Source organism: Lissotriton vulgaris, chromosome 7, assembly GCF_964263255.1.
Source record: "Lissotriton vulgaris chromosome 7, aLisVul1.2, whole genome shotgun sequence".
NCBI classification, from domain to species: domain Eukaryota; kingdom Metazoa; phylum Chordata; class Amphibia; order Caudata; family Salamandridae; genus Lissotriton; species Lissotriton vulgaris.
Genome location: NC_141695.1, coordinates 1,140,639,940 through 1,140,659,282, shown reverse-complemented (window position 1 = coordinate 1,140,659,282; position 19,343 = coordinate 1,140,639,940). Strand labels below are relative to the sequence as shown.

The following is a 19,343-nucleotide window of genomic DNA, read 5'->3' as shown; positions in this document are numbered from 1 at the left end:
TGTTCTGTCCACTGTAAAACTCCATACTCCCCTCTATTATGAGATCTGTATGGATCCAGACCTGAGAGAAAGGCAGAAACAAGACCTTCGAAATGCCCTGTTTACCCTACAACAGGTCTTCTCGTCCCAACCCGGCCATACCACTGTCATAGAACACTCCATCCAAACCGAACCCGGTAAGATAATGAGACAACGACCCTACAGGGTCCCTGAGGCTCGCAGATCCGTTATCAAGGAAGAAACGGATCAAATGCTGCGGATGGGCATCATAGAGCCGTCCATCAGCAGCTGGAACTCCCCTGTGGTCTTGGTACCTAAGCCGGACGGATCGATAAGATTTTGTATCGATTTCCGCGAGGTGAACAAAATCTCAAGCTTCGACACTTACCCTTTATCCCGCGTCGATGAGATGGTGGAGCACATAGGTAAAGCCAAGTACATCAGTACCCTTGACCTATGGAAAGGTTATTGGCAGATCCCCCTTAGAATAGAGGATAAAAAGAAAACAGCGTTCTCGACGCCAGACGGCTGTTTCAGTTTACCGTGCTGCCTTTTGTGCTTCATGGTGCCCCCGCCACTTTTCAAAGAGCGATGAACCAGGTCCTGCTACCTCACTCCCGGTATGCTGGGGCCTATTTGGATGACATTGTCATCTACAGCGATAATTGGGACCAACACTTACAACACTTGCAGGAAGTCATCTCTTCCCTTTGATCTTTTGGGTTCACCATTAATCCCTCCAAGACCACCCTGGCCGCACATACAGTGAAATACCTAGGCTACCTTTTAGGCGAGGGAGTTATACGACCCCAAAATAACAAGATCGCTGCTATTCAATCCATCCCTTTTCACCAGACTTGAAAAGAGCTCCATGCCTTCTTAGGCCTTTTGGGATATTATCGGAGGTTCATCCCCAACTTTTCCCAAGTAGCTGTTCCCCTGACTGATCTCCTAAAAAAAACCTCAAAAATAGAAGAATCACTGCAACATCCCACAAGCTTTCAACAAACTCAAAAGGTCCCTGGTATCCGAACCTGTGCTCATTAGCCCTGACTATTCACAGCCATTATCCTCCAGACCGATGCATCAGAACAGGGTTTGGGGGCAGTCCTATCCCAGAAGGACCAGAACGGGGAGGAAAAGCCTATCCTCTATCTCAGCAGGAAACTATTCCCTAGGGAAATGAACTATGCGGTTGTCGAAAAGGAGGCCCTTGCCATCAAATGGGCTGTGGATAGCCTCCGTTATTACTTGGAAGGTCGAGAGTTTGTCCTGTATACAGACCATGCCCCGTTGAAATGGATGGCCCGAAACAAGGGACACAATGATCGTGTCCTCCGCTGCTTTCTGTCTCTACAGCCCTACAGGTTCAGGACTTTACACCGAAAAGGGGTAGACCAGGGAAACGCAGATTATCTCTCCCGATACCCTCCCCCTCCATCCCCTACAAGAAGGACAGCTAGGGGAAGGGGATGTGAAACAGAATCATCCCCTACCTCGTTGACGCGGCACCATTTTGCAAGATCTCCGACCTCAGAACCCGATCCTACAGCGTCCCTGACAACCCAGGCTCCACCCCTCTGTCCTCCCTTACAGGAACCACCAATGGGGACAAGCAGAAGACCGGAAGCACCCTCCGCGACCCCGGAAGTCCTTCCCTCCACCTGGGCCCGAACCCGGAAAAGCCGACAGGTGAGAAGGAGGAGTGTTCGATGCAGTGGACTCGTGGCAGGAGACAGCGTGCGGAGAACCTGGGAAGGCGAACGAAGGAGACAAGAAGGAAGGAGAAGTCGAGCGGAAGATCGGAGGGGAAGAAGAGGACGTCTGTACGGAGGACTGGTGGAGTCCCCAGGAGGTGGCGTGAGAGCGGCCGCAACTCGCGGAAGAGTTGCGACGGGGCATGTGAGTACCCTCTCTCTTTGGCAGACGTGTATAATGTTGTAAATAGTAAAGCACCCCACCTTCCCACCACTGTTTTCACTGTGTATATATCTTGTATAGCAATATCACTTCACATGCACACTGCTGTATAGAGATTCCGCACCTACCCCTCACCCCTACACCCCTCTTCCTTCCCACTCTTCGTGTCCCAGCCTATCTCCTACCATACCCTCCCCCCTCAGACTCGCTTTTACCCTCCACACCCTGGTGTTGGTAACAGGATTCAGTCAGTCCAGATCTCGAGGACTAACAGCCCTCTTTTTCTCTCTCATTCACCATACCTCCGAGGACACCAGCCGGACCGGCCTACGAGCGGGATCCTTGCCCAAGAAGACGACAAGGAGAACGAGAACAACCTCCCTTCCGGCTTCCCGACAAACCAACACCCAGGACATTTACCCTTCTACTCCATCCTTTGGTTTCCTCCTTATCCGACACTACCTCCGTACCAACAATAAACAAAGCTATACCATAGCTCACTATATTCGGCCTCCACGCCTGTCATTCCGGTCTGCCATCACCCCATGATCACAGGGGGGTTCTCCCTTTAGAGGTTCTTGGCTATTATCCTGCCCTGACCTTAGAGCATACGTGTGAGGCCCCCCAAACTGCTTGTGTCCCTATGTCCTTGACGGTACAGACACCCTCTTGCTGCTGCACAAATTTTTTGACCTTACAGCCCATGTGGGAAACTGCATTCCCCAAAGACAAGTCAGTAGCCGGATTCACCTGTTTATGTATTCCAATATCACCTTATCCACTCAGTAGATCCAAGGCTTTTGATAACACCCACTGGTCCTTAGCCATCTTTATCTGCTAAAATATTGGGAATATTTTAGTAGGGTTCATTGACGATGATTTATAGATTCGCCTTTTTAACCCCTTCCACGCTGATGACGAGCTGGGCTCGTCATGGCGTAGCCTCCTCGCACGCTGATGACGAGCCCAGCTCGTCACGTAAAGTGCGTTTTCGCAAATCCCAGCGTGCGAGCGGAATTCCGCTAGCGCGCATGGTGTTAATACGCGTTGTTTTTTTCCATTGCTTTTTTAGCTTCTTTTTTGCTTTCCTTGAAACACCAGTCCCTACTATATTCTCTGCAGATTGCTGATTTGAGTGCCCGGAGCTAACCCAATTGTTATTCGTGGATCCCTTGGCATCTCTTTATCTTATTTGCTCTGACTGATCCAGTTGAGTAGCACAGTATGTCTCCTACTCTGCTCCCGCTATAGTAGATTGGGAAGTTAATATTTCAACCCCCTGACTCTCCATCATAACACTTTCCAGCTCCTCCGGCAATAAGCTTGTTACCTGGTGAGATAAATCCACCTTTCAATTCTTAATGCATTTCGCCAGTGCTCTCAATACTTCTGGGACAGCACTGAGCTTGTCTATAAGGGGAGAACATAAGCAAGGTTTACCCAAATCCAGAGCTCTTAGCTTCATGTCCAATTGTGTTAGTTTGATCTTTATTTCGGCCAGATGTGTTGCAAATGACTGAAGAAGGTTTATTTGAAGGTCCATTTTACTCGACTGCCAAAGAAGTGCCCTGGCCATTACATCCTGCCTGGCACGTATATCCTCCAACGGGTTCACTGACAACATCAATGTAAAAGATATTGATGTTAAAAATATCGAGTACAAAATATAGACAACAAAAATATCGATTCCTATACTTAAGCAGGTAAGTACAAAAATATTGACAAAAAAATCTTGATGTAAAAAATATAGGTATATTAAATATAAACTTTTATGAAAAAAAATATTGAATAAAATAATATATATTAAATATTGAACATAGTTTTAACAAAACTAAATAAATGTAATCTACATTTTAATAAAATATAACAAATAAACGTAATAAAAAAAGATAAACACCCACAAGTATTATTTATACATATATATTTACTTTAAAACAATTAGTAAACTTGTATTTTTATTTTATATTTAAAGTATAAAATAATTAAAAAAAATAAAAATATATATTAATGATTTCAAATATAAAAAAACAAAAATCTATAAAGTGTTAGATAGCGGAGGAGTAAAAATTACCATTGCCACTTCAGAGAGTGCAACAGTAGGGAAAGTGTTGGATAGCGGAGGGTTAAAAATTACTATTCCCACTCCAGTGAGTGCAACAGTAGGGAAAGTGCCTGATAGCGGAGGAGTAAACATTTTTATTCCCACTCCAGTGAGTGGGACAGTAGGGAAAGTGTTGGATAGCGTAGGAGTGAAACAGTCAGGGGCGGCTTCTCCACTGGGGCAGAGGGGTGACGCCCCACTGCTTCTTCGCAGTGCAAGAGAAGACACATAAAATGGTAAAACAACCATTTTATATTTCTGCTTCTTGCACTGCGTGAAAGCAGAAGTGCCTGGTTGTGGGCGGGCAGGTGGGCGGTCTTGCTCTAGGTCAGAAGGCAGTGGCTTGCCCACTGTTGTGGGCCCTGAATGGATAGCGGAGGGGTAAAACTTACTATTACCACTCCAAAGAGTGCAACACTAGGGAAAGTGTTGGATAGTGGAGGGGTAAAAATTACTATTTCAACTCCAGCAAGTGCAACAGTAGGGAAAGTGTTGGATAGCGGAGGGGTAAAAATTACTATTCCCACTCCAGTGAGTGCAACAGTTGGGAAAGTGCTTGATAGCGAAGGGGTAAAAAAATGTATTCCCACTCCAGTGAGTGCAACAGTAGGGAAAGTGTTGGATAGCGGAGGGGTAAAAATTACTATTCCCACTCCAAAGAGTTGCAACAGTAGGGAAAGTGTTGGATAGCAGAGGGGTAAAAATGTCTATTCCAGCTCCAGTGAGTGCAACAGTAGGGAAAGTGTTGGATAGTGGAGGGGTAAAATTAACTATTCCCACTCCAGTGAGTGCAACAGTAGAGAAAGTGCTTGATATCGGAGGGGTAAAAATTACTATTCCCACTCCAGTGAGTGCAACAGTAGGGAAAGTGCTGGACAGCAGAGGGGTAAAATTAACTATTCCCACTCCAGTGAGTGCAAGAGTAGGGAAAGTGTTGGATAGCGGAGGGGTAAAAATTACTATTCCCACTCCAGTGAGTGCAACAGTTGGGAAAGTGCTTGATAGCGAAGGGGTAAAAAAATGTATTCCCACTCCAGCGAGTGCAACAGTAGGGAAAGTGTTGGATAGTGGAGGGGTAAAAATTACTATTCCCACTCCAAAGAGTTGCAACAGTAGGGAAAGTGTTGGATAGCAGAGGGGTAAAAATGTCTATTCCAGCTCCAGTGAGTGCAACAGTAGGGAAAGTGTTGGATAGCGTAGGGGTAAAATTAACTATTCCCACTCCAGTGAGTGCAACAGTAGGGAAAGTGCTGGACAGCGGAGGGGTAAAATTAACAATTCCCACTCCAGTGAGTGCAACAGTAGGGAAAAAGAGTGCAATAGTAGGGAAAGTGTTGGATAGTGGAGGGGTAAAAATTACTATTCCAACTCCAGCAAGTGCAACAGTAGGGAAAGTGTTGGATAGCGGAGGGGTAAAAATTACTATTCCCACTCCAGTGAGTGCAACAGTTGGGAAAGTGCTTGATAGCGAAGGGGTAAAAAATGTATTCCCACTCCAGTGAGTGCAACAGTAGGGAAAGTGTTGGATAGCGGAGGGGTAAAAATTACTATTCCCACGCCAAAGAGTTGCAACAGTTGCAACAGTAGGGAAAGTGCTTGATAGTGGAGGGGTAAAAATTACAATTCCCACTCCAGTGAGTGCAACAGTAAGGAAAATGTTGGATAGCGGAGGGGTAAACATTATTATTCCAACTCCAGGGAGTGCAACAGTAGGGAAAGTGTTGGATAGCGGAAGGGTAAAAATTACTATTTCCACTCCAGTGATTGCGACAGTAGGGAAAGTGCTGGATAGCAGAGAGGCAAAAACTACTGTTCACACTCCAGTAAGTGCAACATTAGGGAAAGTGTTCGATAGTGGAGAGACACAAATTATTATTCACACTCAAACAGTAAAAAATATATAGATTAAAATTTAAAAAGAATATTAAAATAAATAAACAATATTTAAAAAATGAACAATAAAATATCATATATATATAAACATTATAATATTAATTACATATAACAAAAACCTACAAATATTAGATAAAATAAAATAAATAACATTTAAAAAAAAGAATTGTTTTAAACTAGAAATTATTTACAAACAAAAAAAATTAATCAATACAGAAATGTCTTTATTTTATTTCCTACCCTGTAACACCACTTAACGAATCTTGTTCCCAATTGGTCAAACCAAACAATAACAATATCATAGTAGTTACCCAAGTGCTGCAAAGCAAGGACTCAGGGAATTATTTCTTTTCATTCTTGGCCAGTGCTGCACAGTGTAAACAAAAAGCTTTTTGGACGATGGCAAAGAGTATTGGCAAAGTCAGTGTATCAAAAAGGTGAACCCTATCAGCTTTGACAGTGCTTCAAATTATTGCTACTATGTCAAACACTGGACCAGCAAGACATGTTATATGAAGGAAAGGTCCGCTTATTTTTTTAGGTCTTGCCTGAGTGAGTGCTTGCGCTGACGCACGCAAGACATTAAGTTAGCTTAAAGGGGGCTTACAGCAGGCCCATTACTTACCATTGATTGGCTTCATCATCTCTCTCGTTTCCTTGCTTCTCATTGGTCAGTCCGTGCTGGCTTCACTTTTTTTCGTGTTTGTTTTTTACCTGGAGCATGGACCAAGTACTGCTTCCTTTTGACACTCATTGTCCTTTCACTAGTCTGGTGCTTTTGGAGTTTTTTTAAATTTGGTTTCACAACTGCACAAGAGTGTGTGTGTTTGAAGGCTGACTTTCCACCACCCCATCCCACGCTGTTGCTTGTCCCATGCCTCCTATCCCATGCTGCATTCTGTTTGTCCCATCCATCACACGCCCTCCCATATTCTTATTTTCCGATCCCATCTTTCCCACCTCCTCCCACATTTCCTTGGTGTTGCTTGTTGAAGTGATGCAGTCAAACACCAAGGGGCACATTAGGATGGTGGGTGGACTTTGTACGCCCGCCATCACGACGTAAATGGGTGGTTTTATTAAAAAATCTTGGTATGTGGGCCCCACCTTTGACTCCTGGGCTTTTGTGAGAAATCTAAGTTCTAAATAGACTTGAGTAAAATGAATTGAACATGAAGAAAAAGCAATCGATTAAAATACGGTTAAATATGATGAAAAATTAGAGTAAAGTAGAAATAATTGATTCATTTGATTCAAAATTAACGTGTGGCAGTGCAGCCCGATGGAATCTGTACATGAGGTTCCCTTTGTAGAGATGTCACGTTGCAGTGCAATGGGATGAAGCGCGAAGCAGGTTTTTGCACGCCGTCAAAATCACAATGGTAAAAGAAGGATTAAAACAAGGATTAAAATAAGGAGGACGAGGAGTGCATCTCTTTCCACGTATTTCATGTCTAGCAGACACCGCCACCATATCGACCGGGCGGAAAAGCGGCGGACGGTCTTTCCGTCCGCCGGGGTCCCCCTCTTTAGTAATATGGCGAGGGGAAATGGGTAGCGAGCGGGGACGGATGTCGGGCGGATCGCCACCGCCATGCCTAATGACCCCCCAAGTATTTGAACATAGGCCTTTATTCTAAAGGCAAGGACTTACAGATGTGGTGCCCCCATCGCCAGTCAGCAGGTAACTGCCGGCGAATGGAACTCACACACACAAGCACCATCCCAGTGGTACACGGAATATAAGGAATAAGCATTCTTTGAAGAACAAGTAATAATATTACAACACTTGCTCCAGTCCCTCCTATACCTCCAGCATTCAGTTGTTTTCTTTGTCCCCTCCATTCTGCCACTCCTGCATTCTGTTGTTTTGCTAGCCCCTTACACATCCTTGTCCACCTCCTACAGTCTGGGGGAAAAAACACTTTTTCCCAACTTTTCATAGCTGAAACTTTACACGTCCATGTGTGAACGTGTGATGTGCTGTTCCAGTACAGGCGTTTTCCTTTGAATTCTGGGATGCGTAGCTCTGGTTTAAAATTGAATCAGCAAGACTGCAGAATAAAACAAAAACCTGGGCTGGAACAGCTCATGACGCATGTATCTGAGACACTTGGCAGAGGTGACATTTAGCCATGCTGCACAGCAGAGCTGCTGTACAACATGGCTAAAACAGAATTAACAACAAAGCCAATAGCTCTTGCTTATGCGAGAGTTCTTAGAATTGCCAGTGGCTGTCCTTTGAGCAGATGAGTTTTTCCTACACGTAACATGGCAGAGTATTACACTCAAGTTCCCGCTCTAGTGTTCTATGCATATCTTTTTTGTTCATCGTTCCGTCAGCTTGAGAGTCAGGTGACGGGACCTGGTCACGTGACTCCGGCTGCTCGCGCTGGTTCCGGTGTCAGTAAACCGGTGTGCGTCAGTTTCTGTGCGGTGTTCGTGAAGGCTGCAGACATGGCGTACCCGGGGCTGGCTGTGCCTATTATCGTCATGAGTGTCTTCTGGGGAGTGGTGGGGGCCGTGGTGCCCTGGTTCATCCCCAAGGGTCCTAACCGGGGGTGAGTGCGACAAAAGCGGAGTATTTTTTTTAATCAGTGTGACGTTTAAGGTGGGGAGAGCGCAGGACACGCAAGGGGATTGTGAGTATTGTGGGGAAAATCGGAGCCTTTAGGGGTTTGATGATACGAATGTTGAAGCAAGTATGGGTGCTTGAGGACGTTCAGTGAGGTTTACCTAAGCTGGGGACCCCGGATGATGGTATGCAGTCGTGTCCTCCTATAGAAGATTGAGGAACTGAGTGCTATATGTAAGCAGAAAGCTTGGGCTGCTAATGCTGAATGGGGGCACTGTGGCGGCGACTACATGCCGGCCTGGCATTGTTCAGACTGGGGCACACGGTGTGTATCGTATGTAGAGGCTGATCTATAGGAACTAATTAAGGTCTGAATGGCGACTGAAGTGATATAACCTGTAGAATCCGGAGGTTATTTACCTGGGGGGGGGGGGGGACTTTAGAGAGATAGATTATCACGCTGGATCGTGTACAGTGCTGGTGGTCGTATGATGTATTCTTGAATTGCTGGGGCGAAGTGGTCTGGAAATGCAAGCATATCTGCCTAAAATATTCCTGGGATTTAGAATAGTTTTTGAAACGCGTTCTGGGCCTTTGAGTGTCAATGACCCCGTACCAAGAGAGAGGAGGGCGGCATACTGTCAGCTGTTTTAAACATACTTTTTATTTCATTTGTATAGTTCTGGTGAAGCAATCTTAGACCATATATGGTTGAAAGCTTGTTATACAGGATGCTTAACATCTCAAGATTTACATAGTAGAGGTAAAGGTGATCGAGAAAGCTTGCATACGAAAATACATGATTGGCAAATAAGTGCATAATTGCGCGCAGATGTGCTATTATTCTATTCACAAAAAACGACTATCCTCCTTTTGCGAATGGGATCATATTTTGCGAACCGACCGAAACATTACTAGATCGGTTCGGGAAATAACTAATTGCTGGTTGCAGTTTAGATCCCTATGTGATTGATTGCAAACATACCTATAGTGGCCTGCCTCGCCTGTGGTAGGATTCCAATACGACTAACTTAAGTAGCATGTGTTCCATAAAGGAACTGGTGATGATTTTGGAATACTGCAGGAGGAGCAGACGGCGGTCTCTTGGACCACCAACTACTTCCTTTGTGTCTCGAACCCGGATTAGCGAAAGGCCTAGAGACCCTGTCTCCTTTGCAAATAAGTCACCGTCTCCTATGAGGTACATAAAAAATCCGCCTAATGCGGTCACAATTCGTGTGATATTGCGGAGTTTGTGATTCCCAAACGGCTAAGTGCATCTGTTCCCACACACATTAAAATAATAAATACAAACGTCTGAGTGTTGTCGGTCCTGCAACAAGCACATTCCCCAGCTGAGCTATCCTGCGTAGACTATAACCCCTGTGGAGTGGACTAGACGCAATGCTTTGCAGCAGGCTCATTAACCCTCTAAGTTATTGTTTGATGACCAATACTGTGACCTCACATTACATACTTTTTTGTAACCAGTAAGTTTACCTCAAAATCTTAGTTTCAGTTTTATGCTCTGACACAGGCTGGATTTACATATTTTCACAGATGGTGTAATAACTGTATTCGTCATTTGAAAATGTAATATATTTGTGACCAGAGCAGCGTTAGATAACTTTGGGGATAATAATGGCCGAATACCGGTAGGTCACCAGTAAACTGTTATTAGCTCTTCTCCAGACAACGTCCTTTCAGACCTCGTGTAGAGAACCCTGTTTTTAACTGTCTTGCATGCTTCAGTGCTGATTTCTCCTTCAGCATGCGACTCATTTCCGTGTAAAATTGGGGAAGTGACATTTTACATTCCAACAATGCTGTTATACACAGTCTCGCCTTGCCCGTAAAGTTTTAATTGTACAAAAAGGAAGAGAAAATACCCTCGAACGCCTTATGTGTTTATTACGCAATTCTGTGTTGCTGTATTGTTGGTTTAAACATGTTTACAGTTCGGAAAATAATTCAAGGTCATAGGATGTAAATAACGACCTTCAGCTTAATCCTTCTGCACTTCTTCTTTCCTTTGCTGGTTTATCGGTGATGTGATTCACGTTGTGACTGGACTTTTCCGGCAGTGCAGGTTTTTTTTCTATTTCACATGACACTTAGCTTTGCATGTTGCCTATTATCAGCATTCTTGTCTTCTTGCTAAAAACCTTTAAACGGTTTTCTCACATGGATGTTTTAATTTTTTGGCTGCTGCTGTTTAATTTTGATTGTTTTATTTAAGTGGCAGTCCGTTAAATGAAAATACACTTGACCTTCTTAATCTGCCAGGTAGAATAGTACTCGATCACACCCCGTATGCATCTGAATACGTACACGAGCCTTATGTGTAGCCGCTTCATATAGTTTCCAGAGCAATAGTAGAATCTATTATCTTTCAAGCTAATGTATAGGATGTGGAGATTCCATATGTTGCAGGCAGTCTAGATAAAAAGCATTGATTTTGAGAATGGGGAAGCTATTCACGCTTAATCAGCTTTACTGTAGTGCGTTGAATGTTAATATGCGTTCAGTACAGAGACCCATTCTGCCAATGAGATAGTGGAATACGTTTTGAGCAGCAATTTGTTTGTGGTCCCTCAGCAAAGGAAAAAAGTAGTAGTGGTCCGTATAAGGAAAGATGCCGCACAATCAATATTAATTATTATTATTATTATTATTATTATTATTATAATTACATTTGTTAAGCGCTCAGCTACCCGGAGATTTCCCGGCGCTAAAGCAAACAAAGGAGGTAAGCAAGGTGAGAGGAACACAGAGACAGAGGATTAGGTATTAAAAAGCCAGGTCTTAATTCCTTTACGGAATGACAGGTGACACATTTCAGAACGCAAGAATTGGGGTAAGGAATTCCATAAAGAAGGTGCTAACAAGGAAAACGAGCGTCCGCCCATTTTGGCTCTGTTAACACGAGGTATCCTGAACTTGTTCTGAGTGGAGGACCTTAGTGTGCGGGGGGGAACATATTGCTGCACCAAAGAGGATAGATAGTTCGGGGCTTTACTAGTCTTGATCCGGTGCATAAAGCAGAGTGCTTTGAATTTCACTCGGCTCTCAATTTGTAACCAATGCAGTTTACGGATATGAGAAGCGGCCGAGGATCTGGCAGGCAGGTTACATATAAGGCGAACTGCCATGTTCTGTACCACCTGATACTTCCTAGTTACCTCCTTACAGGCACCCAGGAGTAGAATGTTCCCATAGTCCATGCGTGAGGTGACAAGAGCCTGGACTACAGTCCTCAGGGTGTCAGCAGGCAGCATCCACGTGATTTTCCTCAGCCACCTGATGATGGTGGTACAGGTGGCGGAGACTTTTACAACGTGTTGCTTGAAAGATAGTTGATTATCAAGGAGGACCCCAAGATTGCGGGCTGTCACAGATGGAGTAGGTAAAGGGCCCATCTCCGGAGGCCAATGTTGCGGGCCCCAGAGTGAAGTATCAGGACCAAACAGGAGCAGTTCAGTTTTGTCCCCGTTTAATTTTAATTTATGTTTGAACATCCAGTCAGATATCTGTTTCAGTCCAGACTGAAGGGAGGACGTAGGAAGATGTTTATTGGTAGAAAGTGAGTAGACGACTTGAGTGTCGTCAGCATAAGAGTAAATTGTGAGACCAGCTTGTTCTGCCAAGAAAGCAAGGGGTCTCACATACAGATTAAAGAAAAGAGGGCTAAGAATAGATCCTTGGGGAACACCGTGAGGGGAGGGGAGTGTTGAAGAAACAGACGTAGAGGAGAAAACTTGAAAAGTGCGATCAGAAAGAAAATTAGCAATCCAGGCCAGGGCAGAACCATCGACACCCACAGATTTCAAGGTGGACAACAAGATGGAATGGGAGACAGTATCGAATGCGGCACTCAAATCAAGCAAGATGAGTGCCACTGTCTCCCCATTGTCCACCTGTCTTCTGATGGTTTCTGACACACCAAGAAGAGTGGTTTCAGTGGAGAAACCAGCCCTGAACCCGGATTGTGAGCCTTGAAGAAGATTAGAAGCTTCAACATAAGAGCTGAGCAAGGAATTGACATGCTTCTCAAGAATTTTAGAGAAACATGAAAGTAAAGAAATAGGGCGAAAATTGGAAGGGTTATTAGGATCAGCGTTGGCCTTTTTTAACAATGGACCACCATCGCGTGTTTCCATTCATTAGGAAAAATAGCTTCGGTTAATGAAGCATTCAAGACATCCAGAATAATATGGAGTAAGTCGGGGTCCAGGGTGCTCAGAATTTGAGGAGGCATCGGGTCAAGGGGAGAGCCAGATTTTATGTCTTGAAGATATTTTTTTAGAAGCAAAAGGGAGATAGGTTCCCAAGAATGGAGTGGGGAAGCAGCGGGCGTTGAACTGGCGACAACAACAGGAAGGGAAGTGAGTAAAACTAGATCAGGATGAGAGGATGCAGCAGGAGTAGCATTAAAAATATCATAGATCCTATCAATTTTCTCAAGAAAGAAATTTGCTAGGGCATTACTGTGCGGTGTCCAGGCAGGGGTCCAGGCAGGGGTCCTTAGGTGAAGAATTATTTTAATTATTTTAAACAAGGCCTTCGGCCTATTTTGAGCAGTGAGTATGGTGCGGTTAGCATATTTGGCTCTGGCGATATCGCAGGCAGAATGGTAAGCTTTAAGGGCAGCCTTATATTTTACTTTATGATCTATGCAGTAATTGGAACGCCAAATGCGTTCCAGTTTTTTACAGTTGGATTTTTCTTGGCGAAGAGAGTCATTGAACCAGGGTGCCGGCGGGTGATGGATCTGTGATTTATGTCTTTGAGTAGGAAGACAGGAGTCCAGGGCTGTTGTCAGCCATGATCTGACAGCGGGCAACTTTTTAGTAGTTACGCTGGAAAACGTAGGTTTCGAATTAGAAAGAAGAGTGTTTAATTTGTCTTTATCTAAACGTTTCCAGTTCCTACTGGCTTTATGAGGGTGAACAGTAGTAGAAGAGTTAACCACAGGTATCTTAATTGAAAAATAAACAATAAAATGATCAGACCAAGTAACCGGAAAGGAAGATTGATAGGAGATGCCAGTAAGGTTGGAAATAATGGGGTCTAATAGGTTGCCGGCCTTGTGCGTAGGGCCGGAGTTATGAAGGTGAAGATCTAAGGCTGCAAGATCCTGTAATAGACGAGTGGTGGTGGCACACGAAACGGAGTTAAAATGGATATTTAGGTCACCTACCACACTCGGTATCGTTGTGCTGCTTTTACCGTGATTTTTACCTAACTGCATTTACCTGCTGTGTGCCTGCCTGCTCAGCTGCTGTATTAGTTAATTAATTAATTAATCGTGCCGCTTTCACCGCACTCGGTAGCGTTGTACCGCTTTTGCCATTGTTTACTGCCTAATTGCATTAGCCTGCTGTGTGACTGCCTGCCGAGTTGTTCTCTTAACTATTTAAATAATTATAGTGCCGCTTTTCACTATATTTGCGCGCTCTGACTAGCGCGACGCTGTGCTCCCCCCCTCCGCCTCCATTTTGTTGTTGTTTGAGATCCCTGGAGCCCGCCCCGCCTCCCAGCTGAGCAGCCCTCGCCCCTCCCCCTCCACTACCCATATATGACAGTAGTTCCCGCGCCCAGCGTTCACGCGCAGCGACCGCGCCCAACCCGCGCCGAAGGTGCGCCAAAGGTAAGCCCGTCTACGCCCGTCCGCGCCTGGACCGCGCCCAGCGCCAGACCCCCTGCCCCTCCCGCTGCCCATCCCCCCCGCATTACCTACGATGCCGCCACCCTCCTAGCCCTCAACCCCGGTCGCGCCCCCAACTGCGTCCAAGCCGCTCCCGGACACACTCATGGACCTTTCTCCTGCCACTCCTGCAAATTCAGCGGCACCGACAACATCTCCGCCACGACTACACCACAGATCCCCGACCCCAACCACCTACAATGCATCCTTCTCAACACCCGATCGGTGCACAGGCACGCCATCGACCTATGGAACCTACTAGACACCCTCTCTCCAGACGTCGCCTTCCTTACAGAAACATGGATGAATGCTTCCTCCGCTCCAGACATCACCATTGCCATCCCTGAAGACTACAAGATCACTCGCAAAGACCGCACCGACCACACAGGAGGAGGAATCGCTATCGTCCACAAGAAATCAATCCGCATCTCAACCAGCTCTGACGCCAACCTCGCCAACTCCGAACACCTTCACTTCCAGATCCACACCGACCCCAAAACCACACTCAGAGGCACACTCCTCTACAGACCACCAGGACCCCGCGCTAAATTCAGTGAAGACATCACGGACTTCATCACTCCACACGCGCTCCCCTCCAAAGACTACATCCTTCTGGGAGACCTCAACTTTCACCTTGAGAAGATCAACGACCGCAACACCGCCACCCTCGTGGACAACCTCGCCAACCTCGGACTTAAACAACTAGTCACCTCCCCCACCCACATCGCAGGTCACACACTCGACCCCATCTTCACTTCCAGCAATCATGTCTCCTTCAGCCACACTACGGATCTCCTATGGACCGACCACAGCTGCGTCCACTTCACCTACAACAAGCCGAAACCCATCAACCACTCCCAACCTACCCTGCAAGGAAACTGGAACAAAATCACCACGGACCAAATCTCCGCTTCGCTCCTTCGAAACTCCCCAGCCCTCTCCTCTAACGCCAACGAAGCCGCCGCCAACCTCACCCAATGGCTATCCAACACCGCCGACACCTTAGCACCACTGAAAAAACGTCAAAGCAAACCTGGCAGCAAGAAGGCCTCATGGTTCAACGATGATCTTAAGAAATCCAAGAAACTCTGCCGCTCCCTTGAAAAAGCCTGGAAAAAAGACCCAACCACCAGCACCAAGGACGCCTTCAAAAGCGCCACCCGCACTCACCACCAACTGATCCGTAAAGCCAAGAAGACAGCATTCAAAGATCGACTTGACAACAACGCCCACAACAGCAAGGAACTTTTCAACATCGTCAAGGAATTTTCCAACCCCTCGGCCAACTCCAACGACATCACCCCCTCTCAAACCCTCTGCGACTCCCTAGCCTCTTTTTTCCACAACAAGATTGCAGACATCCACAACAGCTTTGACAACCAACCCGGAAACCAACCCACCCTACCAGCTGCTGACCATCTTCCCCCCGTAAACACCCTTAACGCCTGGAACTCAATCTCCACTGAGGACACCATCCACCTGATGAATTCCATCCACTCTGGATCCCCCACAGACCCATGCCCTCACCACATCTTCAACAAAGCAGACTCCGTCATAGCACCTCACCTCCGAGACGTCATCAACTGCTCCTTCAACTCCGCTACCTTCCCAGAAGACTGGAAACACGCTGAACTCACCGCCCTTCTGAAAAAACCAACAGCGGACCCCACCGAACTCAAAAACTACCGCCCCATCTCGCTCCTTCCATTCCCGGCAAAAGTCATCGAGAAAGCCGTCAACAACCAACTCGCTGCCTTCCTCGAAGCCAACAAATCCCTCGACCCCTCACAATCTGGCTTCCGAGCAAAACACAGCACCGAGACCGCCCTCATCGCAGCAACAGACGACATTCGAACTCTACTGGACAATGGAGACAGTCGCCCTCATCCTCCTCGACCTCTCCGCAGCATTCGACACAGTCTGCCACAGCACCCTTCTACAACGCCTCAATAACATCGGAATCCAAGGAAAAGCACTTGAATGGATCACCTCGTTCCTCACCGGAAGAACCCAAAGAGTCCGCCTTCCTCCATTCAAGTCCGAGGCCTCTGAAGTCATCTACGGCGTACCTCAAGGATCCTCACTCAGTCCCACCCTCTTCAACGTATACATGAGCCCCCTCGCGGCCATCGCCCGCCAACACAACCTCAACATCATCTCTTACGCGGATGACACTCAACTGATCCTTTCTCTCACCAAGGACCCCTGCACTGCCAAAACTAACCTACACGAAGGAATGAAAAAAGTCGCCGAATGGATGAAACAAAGCCGTCTGAAACTGAACTCAGACAAAACAGAAGTCCTCATCCTAGGTACATCCCCCTCTGCCTGGGACGACTCCTGGTGGCCGGAAGCCCTCGGAAAAGCACCCATCCCGACAGACCACGCACGGAACCTTGGCGTCATCCTGGATTCTTCACTCTCAATGAACAGACAAGTCAGCGCCGTATCCTCATCCTGCTTCAACGTTCTTCGCATGCTCAGAAAAACATTCCGCTGGATCCCCTCCGAAACAAGGAAAACAGTCACCCACGCTCTGGTCACGAGCCGACTGGACTACGGAAACACCCTCTACGCAGGTACCACCGCTAAACTCCAGAAGAAACTCCAACGAATCCAAAACGCCTCAGCCAGGCTCATATTAGACATCCCACGTAACGAACACATCTCTGGTCACCTTAAAGACCTCCACTGGCTACCCGTCAATAAGAGGATCACTTTCCGACTGCTTACCCACGCACACAAATCACTCTACGACATCGGACCAGATTGCCTCAACTCTCGACTGTCCTTCTACACCCCCTCCCGCCAACTACGTTCTTCCAGCCAAGCCCTCGCCACTGTACCTCGCATCAACAAGACCACCATGGGAGGCAGATCCTTTTCATACTTGGCTGCTAAAACATGGAACTCACTCCCCGCTTACCTTAGCCTCACCCAGAACCACCTAGCGTTCAGAAAGCAGCTTAAAACGTGGATATTTGACAAATAATCCTCCTCCCCTTCCTAAGCGCCTTGAAACCCTCTGGGTATGTAGTGCGCTATACAAATTTTTTGACTTGACTTGACTTGACTAAGTTCAGGAAAAGAGGAAGCCCATCCACCAGCCGAGCCCGGTGGGCGATAGATCAGCGTTCCAGTTAACGTAAAATGGGGGGAAAGAAGAAGTTTAAACAAACCAGCTTCGCAGTTTGGGAAATCAAGGTCTTCCCATTTACATGAAAATTCTCTCTTGAAGATTATGGCAATTCCCCCACCCTCTTTGAGAACCTGGTTTCGCCCCACATAGGTGTAATCATTGGGGAGAGCCATGGCGATGTCGGGGCCAGAATTTTCATTTAACCATGTTTCTGTAACAAACATGGCTGCTGGGCTAGCTGTATCTAGGAGGTCAAATATATCTCTCTTGTGTTTTGAGAGATCGACAGTTAATGCTAATAAAATTCAAGGAAGGACATGTTTTGTGCGAAAGAGAAGAGGTAGGGTGTATAGGAGGAGGAATAGTCCAGAAGGTAGAGGACATGCAGTCAGTGACCGAGGTGGAAGAGTCCAATGCAAGGGAGCAAGTCTAACAAATAGTGGGCGCGTCTTGACAGTTAAGGACAGTTTCCGAAGAGCAAGTCGGTCGCCGTAACCTCAGTAAGGCAGTGCGAGTGTATGTTATAGGATCACTGACAGGGGGAATGGTCCCTGGGCCCGTGCTGGCGCGGACGGACGCAGACGGGCAGGACTTTGGCACGACTTCGGCGCGAAGTCGGCGCTCCCGCTGCGCTTCCGCCATTGTGTCATTAAGTACTCAGGGGAAGAAACTCACTAGTCCGCTAACCTGCCAATTGGCCAGCAGGGCGGAAGTGATGATGTAGGGGCGGAAATGAGGTCGCGTTCGTGTGGCCACCGCCGCTGCAAACGGCACAAGCCGTGGCGGATCGGTGCCAGGAGCCAAATACAACGTAGTGCAAAATACAACGATTGTGTTGTACACCTTACCACAATTTGAGTGTAAGCAATTTTGTATTAAACTTTGTTCAAACTTTGTTCAGGTGCTAAAGTAGCCTAATACACCTACTTCCAAAAGGTGTTGTTAGCACATTAAGAATTTATATGAATCCAAATGAACCAAAAACAAAAGCTGTTACAGCACACCCATTAATACATATATCCATCCAATAAACAGTCTTAGATAAATGCTGAATAAATTCTAATTCCTGATACAGTCCTTGGCAGGATCTCACATGAACAATCTAATGAGAACACAGGTGTACTAAACATGATAGCAGCCCAAAGACGTCATCTGTTGATTTTCATGAACTCTTTATTATTTTTCTCAAAAAGTTCCCAGCACACAAGTTAGCCGACATGTGTTTCGTGTACTCTTAGATTTTTTTCAAGGCTGGAAAAGGTAAATATCATGTATTCAGTAGTGTAAAAGGATACAAAGATTAAAAGAAAGGACTTGTTACCAAAAGATAAAATCCTACTAATCATTAAATTAGTACAACTGATTACAAACTAACAATGGAAGATAAAACCTTTACAGTACATGTAATGTAACCATATACATTATCGGGATGGTTCTTCCAATATGTGAAAAACCAAGGAAAAAAATTGAAGACAAATCAGTTGTCAGATATACAAAAAGAGTAAGATCAAGAAGATCCTTAATGCCCAAATCATTTAGACACCAAAACAAGAGAAACCCAGTGATTCAGTGTGAAAAGAATGAATGTACAGAGATTTCTAGTGACAAAAGAGATATGTTATGTTATGTTAGGTGAAACTTCTTAAGCGCACTAACACCAGAGGTTTCTTGGCGCTAATATAGGGAAGCAAAGTGAATAAATCAAAGATGCACCCAAAATTGTGTATATATAAAAAAATATATATATCTATACACACACACACAACCCACCATTATGGGAATAGAAACTTGAAGTAATCCGATGTCAGTGCTTAGTAGGCCAACGTATGAGTCCTAAGCAGAAAATTAGAGTCAAGACCTAAATATGAACCGGGCAGTCAAACCAAAAGAGATAAAGACGGAGTTAATAATTGTTACGTGGTCCTGCACTTTTCAACAAGGAAGAACAGAATACACAAAATGATCCGGCCTAGTTAAATGGTGGCGTATTTTCTAAGGCATGAATACA

The 19,343-nt window shown here is 45.8% G+C and overlaps 1 protein-coding gene across 1 annotated transcript in view; it reads left to right on the top strand.

Moving 5' to 3' along the window:
- The first annotated feature begins 8,159 nt into the window (after positions 1–8,159).
- Positions 8,160–19,343, top strand: part of ATP6V0E1 (ATPase H+ transporting V0 subunit e1) — a 140,023-nt gene continuing 128,839 nt past the window's right edge. The window contains exon 1 of the mRNA XM_086931578.1: positions 8,160–8,475. Coding sequence (XP_086787704.1) covers positions 8,186–8,475 — 290 coding nt within the window. The 5' untranslated portion in view covers positions 8,160–8,185. The remainder of the gene's footprint in view (positions 8,476–19,343) is intronic.